At 39.2% G+C, this 13,326-nt stretch overlaps 1 protein-coding gene across 5 annotated transcripts in view; it reads right to left on the bottom strand.

Annotated features, from left to right (window-relative positions):
- Atp8a1 (ATPase phospholipid transporting 8A1) overlaps nucleotides 1-13,326 on the bottom strand; it is a 215,073-nt gene that overhangs the window by 19,260 nt on the left and 182,487 nt on the right. For all 5 annotated transcript variants that reach the window (XM_042678094.1, XM_042678098.1, XM_042678097.1 and 2 more), the window contains 4 exons: nucleotides 12,794-12,872; nucleotides 9,643-9,704; nucleotides 8,183-8,239; nucleotides 7,113-7,220 (listed from right to left, as the gene is read on the bottom strand). In XM_042678094.1, coding sequence (XP_042534028.1) covers nucleotides 7,113-7,220; nucleotides 8,183-8,239; nucleotides 9,643-9,704; nucleotides 12,794-12,872 — 306 coding nt within the window. The remainder of the gene's footprint in view (nucleotides 1-7,112; nucleotides 7,221-8,182; nucleotides 8,240-9,642; nucleotides 9,705-12,793; nucleotides 12,873-13,326) is intronic.

Here is a 13,326-nt window from a genome sequence, read left to right on the forward strand (position 1 = left end):
TTATGAATACCTTTCCTACTGGGGTGACACGAAAGGGTCCCACAAAGATTTTTATTGTTTTTCAGACGGACTTTACAGACCTCTATCAAGAGATCTGCAATTCTGTAAAACACATGCTCGTTCCTTAACTTCAATTTCCTTCAGTAGTTTTATAGATCCCTTAGGCCAGGGGAGCAAGAACAGATGGTGCTCGCGAGGACTTTACAGTGTGTGTCCGCCCTGCTGTAATAAATTTCCATGGTTTTTTTTTTTTTTTTTTTTGCTGATACGGAGCTTCTGGTATTAATCCTGATAGGAAATGATCCTTGATGTAGCTTGTTTGCTTACTTTTTAATCTGGTTTACTAATCATATTGGCTAACAGATTTTTTTTTTCTGGAAACTAAAAAAAAAAGTACCTCGTCCTATCATTTAGACAAGCCAGAAAAAGCAGGCCAGTGTGTGTTTATATAACATAGCACTTTCCCCCAGGGCCTACTGTGCCCCATAAATTGTTGTGAGTGGGGTGAAAAAATACAAGTCAGGTCCAAAAAAAAAAAAGTTCTCCTAAATCACAACCATATTTGTGAGAGGTGAGGAGGACAAACACATGCCAGGTTGCAGCTGAGCTGGGCACCCTGTTTTCCCTTTATTTTTCTTCCCTAACTCTTATCTCCTTCTCTTCCTCCTCCTCCTCCATTACACAACTCTATCATGGTTCTCCCTTCACTTCCATGCCATTTATAATTCCTTTGTAATTTGTGGTCCTGAGTTCCTGGTTCATCATTATTATTTGGATTAGTCAGGGCAGAGGTAAGGAATCACAGTAATGGAAATGCAGTGCAGATTCTGTGAAGGAATGTGTTCTCCCAATGGGAAAACACTGGCGCCAACACCCAGGCTCGGGCCTGGGCCAGAGTAGCTTATAGTCCATGCTGCACACGCACTGAGGTATTGGGGGTTGGAGTGGGAACTCGCTCTTTTGGGCAGCTGTAGGCATAGAGAATGAGCTGAAGTAACAAGGCAAGAAGTTACAGGAGAGAAGGAAAGGAAGCTCCATCAGTGGTAAAGGCAGCTAAGGGCAGCTGAAATACTTCTGTGCAGTTAACAGACTGGTTGATTCACAGACTGGATGGAGGAAGTTTGACCTAGGGCTGCTACCAACTCAGCATTAAACTTCTCAGGTTGATAAGGTTGGGAGAAAAACCATCATGGAGGGGAAAGAGAAGGTGAGAGAATAAATGTAAAGGAACAGACACCAGTGTGCATGGCAAGAGGGGCTTATAGCTGTGTGACCGTGAGAAAGTGATTTAACCACTCTGTGACACACACTATTCAGTGCTGCCATGAGGATTAAATGACAGAATACATGAAAAGTACTGTAGTAGGCTCTCGGTGCTTGAAGCCCTATTGCCACTCAGTGTCCACCATGCATTCTCCAATGATGTGGGGTGACTGGTTTTTCTACTTCTTCACTTTTTTTTCCCTTTTTGGTGACAGCCCTGGGGTTGAACTCAGAGCCTGGATGATGTTCCTGAGTTTTTTGTGCTCAAGTCTAGCACTCTACCATGTCAAGCTTTTTGGTAGTTTACTGGAAATAAAGAGTCTCACAGATTTTCCTGCCCCGACTGACTTTGAACTTTGATCCTCACACCTCAGCCTCCTGAGTAGCTAGGATTATGAGTGTCAGTGACCAATGGAGCTCTGAAATCTGGGCACTTTAAAAGAGATGGGAGCACTTTTATATTTGGCTATCTTATGGACACTGTTCAAGGTCCTGGGAAGCTGAGGAGAGGCAGATGAAATGAATGTAGAAAGATGAAAATCAAGAGTGCCCATCAGGATCAGGAGCAGCATAGAGCCCCAGACTGAAGGAGAGGGAACTAATCATATTTGAAGAGAAGGTCCTGGGTTGAACTCTCTGGGTGGTTAGCTCTATGGATTTAATTCAAACGAGGTACATTTGTTTTCAAATATGGTGCCTGGAAAACACAGTGGGTACTAATAAGTGTTGGTTCTCTTCCCTCTCCTCTGCATAGGCAAGGATTTTCTTTTAGCCTGTTGTTGAGGAATGGCTCTATCTTCAGATAGGAGCTGCAAAGATGAACCAAGAAAACAAGTTGGAAATGTTGATTAAAAAATATTGTGATGTGGCTCAGTGGTAGAGTGCTTGCCTTGCATGCATGAGGCCCTAGGTTCGATTCCTCAGTACCATATTAGCAGAAAAAGCTGTAACTCAAGTGGTAGAGCGCTAGCCTTGAGCTGAAGAACTGAGGGACAGCACCCAGGCCCAGAGTTCGGGTCCCATGACTGACAAAAAATTTAAAAAAAATGAAAGTTGTGATGTATCTATGAATTTGCATTGAGCTGAATTTGGAGAGATGCTGTGACCTTACACCTGCCATCGCCTGACATGTATAATTTGCACCTTGAGATCCTATTAACCAGAGCAAGAGTTTGCATTGTTTTCACACTTAAGAGGCTCCAAGGAGAAACCACAAGAGGGGAAACCCTGAGAAGTAGAAGACAAGTTTAGTGGTATGGAAAGGAGAAAGTTTGGCCTCAGTGTACCTTAGGGGCCCAGAGGGAGGGTGAGTTGAAGGAGACAGGGGAAAGATGTACTTAGCTGAGCAGAAATCTGCTCCTCTGTAACCTCCACCTTGCTGCTAGTCTGCCCACAACAAAGCAAGCAAGCAACATTTTGACTTAGCAGTCAGTGCTCACCCCAGGATACTCAGAGCCCAAGCCTGCCAGGTCAGGTCTCAGCAAATGAGCACACAAATGAAGACGCAACCTCAGCATACCATTGAGACACTGAAAGAAGACCACAGTGCTGCCGCGGGATGGAAAAGGTAGAGATATTAAGAGCCAGGCCTGAGCCCACACAGGTACAGCCAGCTGATGTGTGACAAGGGTGCCAAGGGGAAAAGACAGCATCTTCAACAAACGATGCTGGGAAAATGAGATGTCTACATGCAGAAGACTGTAAGTAGATCCAGCTCAAACTCTGTATTAAAATCAATCCAACGAGGATCCAAAGTCCTTCATGTCAGACACAAAACTTTGAAATAACTACAGGAAAACTTAGGGGAAAACCACTGGAACTTATATGCATAGGTAGTAATTTCCTAAATATATGGACATACACATTCTCAGATGTGTGCAATGTATACTATTATTTAGTCAAAAAGAAGAATGAAATTACTCCATTTCAGGGAAATGGATGGGAATGGAGAACATTATGTTAAGCAAAGTCATATAGAGTCAGAAGGAAAGAGGCAGACATTTTATCATAGGCAGAGTATATACCTAAAAGACATACATCTACACAAACATACATCTACACACACAAAAGGGGAAGGTGGCTTAGTGGTAGAGCGCTTGGCTCATATGCATGAGGCCCTGGGTTCGATTCCTCAGCACCACATAAGCAGAAAGAGCCAGAAGTGGTGCTGTGGCCCAAGTGGTAGAGTGCTAGCCTTGAGCTGAAGAGCTGAGGGACAGCGCCCAGGCCTAGAGTTCAGGCCCCATGACTGACAAAAAAGAAAACAAAAAGGTGACTAGAATTGTAGGACTGTTTAAGGAGACAAAGAAGAGAGAAGAGAGAGAAGGAAAGAGAAGGATGGAGGGTAAACAGTATCTGAGAATGTTCCATGAGTATGGCATAAGGAAACTCTCTAGAAGATATTGAATAAAAGGGGTGATGGGAAAAGCGAGAGCAACCGAGGGGTTAATCTGCCTAATGTACAGTGTGTGCATTTGTGAAATACCATGGCCAACACTTTTACATAATTAATGTATACTAATGTAAAAAGAACAGGAAAGAAAGACACATGTAGAAGAGTCACTCTGGGTCAGAAAGATGACAGATTTCCTCCTCTGCAAGTCTGCCTGTGAACTGGAAGTGTGTCTCTGCATACTTTACTTCTAGATCAAATCTTCTGACTAACTAGCATCAGAGAAACAGCTCAGTTTCTTTTCTGGCATCAAACTGTGGAGGAAAAATCCTCTCTGCCACTTCCTGTTAGTGGGAGATCAGGTCTGACTTTTGTACAAGAATATATGGCTATGAAAGCTAGCTGAATGAAAGGGCTTTATTTAAAATGGTCAGCTTGGCTGGGCACAGTAGCAAACTCTTGTGATCCTATTAATTGGGAGGAACAGGTAGGAGGATTGGGAGTAGCCTGCACTACACAGTGAGACTTTGTCTCAAATAAAATAAAACACTAAAAATCAAAAGCAATCCAACAATGCTGGGTGTACAATGGTTCACACCTGTAACCTAAAACTTAGGAGCTGAGTTCTGAAAATCAAGGTTCAAAGCCAGTCTGGGAAGACAAATGTAGGAAACTCTTTAATCAAGTAGCAAAAAGCCAGAGGTGGAGATGTGACTTAAGTGGTAGAATGCCAGTTATAAACAAAAAAGCTGAATGAGCCAGTTCCCCCTGGCTCATGCCTATAATCCTAGCTACTCAGAAAGCTGAGATCTGAGGATAGTAGTTCAAAGCCAGCCCTGGCAGGAAAGTCTGTGAGACTCTGATTTCTAATAAACTACTCACAAAAAGCTGCAAGTGGTGCTGTGGGCTCAAGTGGTAAAGTGCTAGCCTTGAGCAGAAAGAGGCTCAGGGACAGCAGTGAGGCCCTGAGTTCAGGCTCCAGGACTGGTACACACACATACAAAAAAGCAGAATGAGAACATGAGGCCCTGGGGTTCAAGCTTCAGTACTGTCACAGCCAAACAAAGACCTCACGCAAGAATACCTAAATCAATAAAACAACAGCCAATTATATATATATATATATATATACATATATATATATATACATATAGATACACACATACATGTGTATATCTATATACATACATATATACACATACATACATGTGTATATCTATTTACACATGATGAAATGCACATATACATATATATACATACGGATAATGAATTATGCAATATTTTATTATATGTATAAGTATATTTGACTATACCTCTTGGTTGACATACAGAATTAGAGCAAACCCCAAAATACTCAATTTCATCCTGCAACTGTTTGCGTCATTATAACTAAAAACTCTATGTCTATAATGAAGATGTTAAAATTGAATGCAGTTACATAGGCTCAAGAAACAATGAATAAAATCTGATTTATTCCTTAGAATTTGAGTGACATTAGTATGAAGTTGTCATGTTCCTTTACACACACACATACACACCAGTGTAAAATGCTTTACAAGCACTAAAATACTACATTAATTTAAAAGTACTATTTTTTCCATTTTGAATTCCTTAAAGTAGCATTACATTTTGGACAAGCTAGTAGAGCCTGCAGCTGAATTAATTCATTCTTTATATTTTAGATGAAGTACCTACTATTTAAACACTTTATTCGAAGTGTTTAAATTCCAAGTGTTTTAATACATATATTAAAACAATATTATTAGTATAGTATTAAAACAATCAGAAACGGATCCCTGTTAGCACTCCCCACTGTCCATGGAGTGAACAAAAATGTGGCAGAGTACTGACATTCATTTCACTGTGAATTAAACACAGCATCACCGCATGTCTCAAGAGACGATATTAAGTTCTACATTTGGGTAATACTGGGAATTCTGCAGGCAAGGGTAGAATTATATTTGGTTGGCAACAAGCCAGTCAAACTTCACACTTGTTCTAGAAGTAGGTGGTCAAAAACTCAACTCTTGTCATCAAATCTAGTGGTCACAGTTGCTTAAACTATATAGGTTTCTAAATCTTTTGTGTCACTCACTTAGAAGATAAACATGAGAAATGAGAAAAACTGAGGCAAAGACTTACGTCTCATCGAAAAGATAATAGGTTAGAATTGACCTTGAACAGAAGGAGATTCAGTCAGAGCACATCAATGAGAAACAGAGATAGAACTGGATTTCCCACGTGGTACCAGCCAAGATATATACAAACTTATACATATACAGGTAACCTTTCTCTTCTTTTTCAGAAAAAAATGGACTCAGAAATTGGGGCTGTAAGGCGAAGCATTCACAGCTTTCTCTCTGTTCCCCTTAAAATATGTGTTGTAAGTTTTCAAGGGTTTGTAGCATGCATTTCAAAAGATGCCTTTCCATTTGGTAGAAGGAAACGTATGTTTCTGAATCATCTGGTTTTGCTGTAATAGTATAGAATGCCTCTCTCTAATAAATTTAACCATAAAATTTTTTTAAAATGTGTCTGCATGCTGCTAATTTATAAAAGGCAGGATGCCGTCAGATAAAATTTCATGAAAATGATCTATAAACCAGACTGTCAAAAGTGAAAGGTTCTCAGGCAGTACTTAGGGGCAAGAAATACATAGAAACCACTGGAAATCATTCATGTGACTGTGGTAAAACAATGCACTGCAACAGGGCTCATGTTACCTTGATTTGCAAGTTACTGTGAGGTCACAGGAAATCCTGAAATGTTTTCCACATTTTCTTTTATACATTTTATGTCAAATTTCCTGCAATTGAAATCATAAACCCTCCTACTGCTGGCCTTTCTTCTGAAGGAATGGAGATCTTTGACTCTGCCCCCACGAACACCTAATAACTCAATTCCTACCACTGCAACAAGAAACTGAAAGACAGAATTGAAAATGGACTATGATAAGGCTGAAATGTCTCATTCCCTAATTCTTTCAAAATGAGTCCCTAACCGATGTCATTAAGAGAACTCTGAAAGTGCATTTAATTCAGCGACAGCAGACTTTTCTCTAGAAAAAGAGATAACAGAAGAAATGATAGACTGTCTTAAGGACAGAACCCCAGACTTCTTATCCAAAATATACTTTGTGGATTTATGGTCTGATTTTAACATGGCATCATCTTCTATATGGATATTCCTAGATAATTCAAGCTCCTGACAACCGTATTTTATTGTTCCAGCTATGTTTAAGAAGGGATAAGTCCGCTTTAAGTGAAATGTTCAACTTAAAAAGATTCTTTGGAGATTTATCACTCCCATTGGTGGAATCTAAAAATAGCTTTTAAATGGTCAAATGCCATTTGAAGATAAATCAACAAAATGGAAAACCACACTAAACAAGGAAGGCTTCTTAAGGAGGATCCAATTTTTAAGATTTGGTTGGATCATGAGTTATTAGCATAGTTACCTCTCCAGACATATCGGGAGCCATGGGAACAGCAGGCCACAGAGATGAGTAGATTCCGAAAAACACCACCCAGAGCGCAATGCTGCCCCATATTGCTATGTGGCTGAACTGTGAAGAAGGAAATCCAAGTAACAACATTACACAAACACTAATGAAACCTTCACAAATGCATTTACTTATTTTTATTACATGCACAGAACTCTGGGCCATGGGCATTGCTACGCGATTGCATGTGTGCACCTGTTTCACTGGTTCTTGAGTTGAGTGCTCATTTCTTCTACAACAGTCAGAATGTCTGAGGATAGAATTTAGAACTCGCTGCTCATGGTGAATCGTTCCTCTTACTATTACTTTTGCTTAAAAATGTATTAGTATCTTTCAGTCTCCTTTAGTTTTGTTGTACATGCTCTCACTCAGAGATGCTAGACATAGTAACCGCGATGCCCATGATAGTCACATCCAAATTTCTTATATCAGTCTTACCCACCATCAAGCTTTATTTTCATTCTTTTGTTTTAACTAGCTTTCTCTATTACCCACCATCAAGCTTTATTTTCATTCTTTTGTTTTAACTAGCTTTCTCTACGTGGATGTGGCTATGCTGCAATAGAAGCTGTTTTATACAGATTGAGTATTCATACATATCTGAGGACAAATCTTTCAGGAACACTACTGGCCTTCAACATTGTTTTCTCATAGGTTGTCTATAGAACACCAATCTTGTGGTATGTCTAAGAATAGGTATATAAGTGAAAATCGTTTCCAAAGTCACAATATATAAAACTTAAAATAGAGAATGTATGTATACATATACATACACATATACATACATATATATATATTTATATAAGGCTATGTGAAATCTTGTGATAATAAGACTTGCTGGCTTAACAATGTTTCCAAACTGGAATCCCCAGTTCTCTTTCCTCCACCCCCTAACACTCCACAATTACCAACCTGTGGGCTGGGATAAAGGAAGACACCAAGTTAAAGTGGAAAATAACCAAAAAATTGGAGAGAACATGTAGACAAATGGGACAATTCTTGGTTGTCACTAGAGATAATCTTACCCATGTCCAATATGAAGTTTCCAATCCAGCTTTCAAGCACACAGTTATCACTACAAACTGAAACAGAAAGGAGAAATATTATTTGTTTCATAAATGTGATGGCTGATAAAATGATCAAGAGGGAGACTTCGAAAGAACAGTGTTGAATTGACCATGGGAATACTGGATTATTCGCTGCTTGCTTTTTATGCCCAACAAGAGAAGCAATGAATGAATAAGGCAGGTGGCCACATCAGGATGTAGCTGATCACAGCTGGCACAGAATATTCCTCCTGCTGCCCTTCCTGCCTGCTCATGATCCCAGCCTCACAGGCCACGGGCAAGGCTCTGAGGATGTGTTTGCCTGCATCTGTACAAATAGTGACCAAAAGCACATGCTTACGCTACCTTGTATTTTCAAGCTTCCTTTAACCTAATTTAAAACCACCTTTCACACTGAAGTCTTAATTTCTTGAACTTTAAAAATAAAGTCTAAAAGTGAAACAATAGCATATTGACTATTCTGTGCTTCTTATTGCAAATGCCCTGTCTGGAATCAGGCTTTCTGTATCCAAGATAACGTCACCTACCTACACAACTGCTTTGGTTAATGAACAAGACAAGTTACCTCCTCTGTGTGTGTCTCAGCTTCTTCATCTCAAACCTGGGACTGATAAAGCTTACCTACTGCTTACCTTGACTGTCAATTGACTGAGAAGCACCTTGGGTGCCACTGTGAGGACATTTCTAGAGAGGAAGAAAGGCTTAACTAAGGGCCTTGTATAGGATGGGCATGGTGATGGACATTCTGGAGGATGAGGCCAGAGGATCGCTAATGATAGGGCCAGTCTGGGTTACACAGGTGATTCTATCGTGAAAGACCAAACCAACACACCAAACCTCCAAATGAACAAAGATAATGCAACCGTATATAATCCAGAAATGCTCACATTTAAATTTACTTTTTTTGAGAGAGTACTAGGATTTGAACTTGGGACTGTGCATTTGCTTGTCAGGTGAGCTGCCAATTGAGCTGTACCTTCAAGCCTGATTTTTTTCAGATAAGGTCTTCTCATGCCTTTTGCTTGGGCTGGTCTTACATTTTGTTGGGAGTTGTGGGGCTTGAACTCAGGACCTAGGTGCTATCTCTGAGCTTTTTTGCTCAAGGCTAGTGCTCTACTTCTGAGCCACAACTCCATTTCCAGTTTTCTGGTGGTTAACTGGAGATAAGAGTTTCACAGGCTTTCCTGCTCAGGTTGGCTTTGAAGATTCTCAGATCTTAGCCTCCTGAGTAGCTAGGATTACAGACATGAGCCATCAGTGCCCAGCTTGTATTACATTTGATCCTTCTACCTATAGCTGCTGAATAGTGGGGATTATAGGCCTGCACTACCAGGGCTGGTGTCACATATTTAAATCTGAAAATCACAGACAAAAAGGTTTGGGTTCTGTATGTGAACAAGCACAAATCCTGCACTCACAGTGTACACAAAGTTTCCCAGAAGCAGGTAGTCAGATGTTTTCCCATTTCCAAACACAGTACCTGAAAGAAAAGAAGAGAAAAAGTAGTGAAAAAGTAAAGAAGGTCCAGGAAAGATAAATAAATTAAATTCTGAACAAAAGAAGAACCACAAGACACACAGTAAAGTCAGAAAAGAGATAAAAAAAACCCCATACAACAACAACAAATCCAGATTCCATACTTAACAAGTCTCATAATATTGCTATAGATGGGACACAAATTAAAAACAAATTTCCAAGAGCAAATAGGAAGCAGAAATTCTATACTGCAGACCAATTTTCAGAGTCCATAAGATAAAAGAAAGTAAAAATATGAAAAACAAATCAAACTAGTCATTATGGGCATTGAGATCTTAGAAAGCCTTCTGCATCTTGACCCTCAACATGACCAGGGTCTGAGGACTTGTCTTGCTATCTATTTATTATCTTTCACTAGGATTCACAGTAAGCAACTCAGAAAGGTTCAGGAGCACCAGTTGGATTCTAGGCACACAATCCTTTGAGGGTTTGGCTCAATTTAGGGACACTTAAAAAACCTTTGTTATTCTGGCAATAACTTAACAGCCAACAAAGAAAAATTATTACTGGTAAAAAAATTGAGTCAGTATAAAAACATGATCAAATAACGAAATCATTGGTGTTATAGAAAAAATTTAAACCCATGACACTGTAATATGTAATATGCAATAATATTGATGTATCTGTTTAGGGACATTTATTGAAAGTCTAGTTGGCAAGGTCAAAGTGGGTTCAAATATAGCATGGTAAACAATAAAGTAAGACAATTACAAATCCCTTTCATATCAAAATGGTAGAACATAAAGTACAGTAGTTTTCCTCACCTTCTGAGGAAAATTATCAAATAACTTCTAGATTTTGTTGCATTTGGTCTTCATCGGTAGCAGCCTTTATAAAGAACATGAATTGAAACTGGATAACTTGAGCCATTTCTCAGAAAAAGGCCTGGGGTGATCTAGTATCTGCTCTTCAGAAGGGTAAGTCATCCTTTCAAATACTGTCAGTGCTAAGGTATATTGCTGGCTACACAGTCTGAGCTACTTTCGAGATTATATTTCTTTTTTAGGATGCTGAAACAGCAATTTAATAGACAGGACGTGTTCTGTCTTTCTTACTTATATTGATGTTGCATTTTGAAAATTAGCTTGACCTAGAGAACTTATCTAATATTTACATATACTGGACATTAATATTATATAGTTAGACAAAGGAATGATATACTGATTCATGCTGCCAAGTACACGAACTAAGATCACTTATACAATTCCATTTATATGACTGTCCAGAATAGGCAAGTCTACAGAGAGAAAAAATAGTGGTTACAAAGAGACTGCAGGGAAAGGGTGTTTAGAAACAGGGAGCAATTGCTAATGGGTTTGGGGTTTCTTTATGGGATGGTGAAATATTTTAGCATTTGATGTTGGTGATACTTGGCATAGTTTCAAGCATGAATATACCAAAAAACCCCACTGAGTTGTACTTTAAAATTTACAGTATAGTATATCTCAAAAACAAACTAATTCCACTAATTCCGATCACCTGGAAAGTGAGAAGTATTTATGGTCATAACTTTCTGAACACTGATAAAGGAAGGAGACTAAAATTTCTGCAAGGCCCTGCATATATTACCTTTGGTATAACACTGACTCATGTAGTATACTTCCGCTGATCTATTCACAGTTTTCAGGGGCCTGTTAGAAGTTAGGCACAGTTCTAAGCAGAGCAAAAACAAATGAGTTCTCTAATCTACTGAAACTTTGACTCAAACAGAGGAGAAAGGTGATACAAAAGAGATCAACATATTGCACATGCCTCTGAAGAAATATAGAGGTGTAGGGTGTTGGAAGCTCTTTTGGCCAGGTGATCTGGCAGGGCCTCTCAGCACACCCTCAAGGAGGATGGGAAGGGCCTGCTCACCTATCTGGGGAAGTGTGGGGAGTATGGAGGTGAAGGATACTGTTTTAAGCATGGTAACATGATTTGGTTCACAGTGTATAAGCATCATTCCAATTTCCCATGGAGAACAAGCCATAGCCAGGGAAGGGCAAGCTGTATGCTATCCTTTTTCTTTCTTTCTTTTTTTTGGTGGTTCTGAGGCTTGAACTTAGGGCCTGGGTGCTGTCCCTGAGCCTCAAGGCTCACTATCATTTCAGCCACAGCACCTCTTCCAGCTTTTTCTGAGTAGTTTATGGAGATAAGAATCTCATGTACTTTCCTGCTTGGGCTGGCTTTGAACCAAGATCCTCAGATCTCAGTATCCTGAGTAACTAGGATTACAGGAGTGAGCAACTGGCATATGTGGTGTTATTGGCAACTGTAAAGTCAGAGACAAGAAGTGCCAGAATTTAGGAAGAACTGACATGCCCTTGGGTGGAGAATGCACCATCTTTTTACTTTGTATTTCAGTCTGGAGCCTAGGCACAGAATGGCTGTCTGTCTACCCCAGCATCTCAGGACTAGACTTGCTCTGGGACATAGAAACACCAGCCTGAGAGTAACAAGGCTCTCTTCCCCAGAGGTTACTTCATCATATTTATGCGTGTAGGAAGGACACCATGATGCTATCTCCAGAACCGAAAGAATAAAATCACTGTCTTGAAATAAACAGAGAAAAAAAGCTTCCACTCCAAGATGACCATAAAAAACATATTAAAAAAAAAGTTCATCCCAAACGTCAGCTCAAAAGCCATTTGAAAAATACTCGCATGTCTGATTAGGCTCAGTATAAAGTGCTTGTTACAGTCTCATAGGTATAATAAATAGACTACATAAAATATTAGCACTTATTGTCTTTACACTCTGCATCAACTGAGGGGAGAAACAGAGTCCTAAAATTTAACTCTCTGCAAGTTTGGAAACCATGAGAAGTAAAGAAGAAAGGCTTTGCATACATTAAATCACTTTGCTCCCACGGGAATAATAAAAAAAAATCTTTAAAGTGTGCACAACTTTGGATGTGTGCAGATTAAGTTAAGGAAAATACCATAAAATGAAACACTGCTATAACTTTAACATATAATGATAATGAGTTACTTTACTTAAAATAAAGAAAGCAAAAAGTCATCTCATAGTATTCATATCCTTTCTACTTACCATACTGCAGGGCTTTTAGTGGAAACCAAAATAGAATAACTGAGTGGAAGAGGCCATTTAAACAATGAACCCAGAAAACCTGGGGGAAAACAAAAATCCATGAGAACCATTTGCGATAAACTAGTTCTGTGAACTCTGACCTTTCTTTTTATCTATAAGCTAGATGCACAAAATGTGTTTCTGTCAGGCCACCACTGTGAATTAATAGAACTGACAGACACTTTTCTGCCTCTTAGACTTTCATGGGTCATTTATTTATTTTTATGTTTCTCAAAATGTTTTTCTCAGCTTCACTTGAACTTTCTTTTCCTACATTTTAAAAGCCAAAGTAACAGACGTTTCCATTTCTGCTTGAAAAAAAAATAAAACAAAATTTACAATAAATGCAGGATCCTAAAATTGTTGGAACTATTTTCTTATTTCCAGAAAAACAGACTTTTAAGAAGACTGTAATTTGGGTGAAATCTTTTTTTTTTTTTTTCCTCCATGTGCAGTACAACTGTGACTTTTTCAATGGTAACAAGTTTTGGTGC

This window comes from Dipodomys spectabilis, unplaced genomic scaffold (assembly GCF_019054845.1).
Source record: "Dipodomys spectabilis isolate Male_0828 unplaced genomic scaffold, ASM1905484v1 ptg000043l, whole genome shotgun sequence".
NCBI lineage: Eukaryota > Metazoa > Chordata > Mammalia > Rodentia > Heteromyidae > Dipodomys > Dipodomys spectabilis.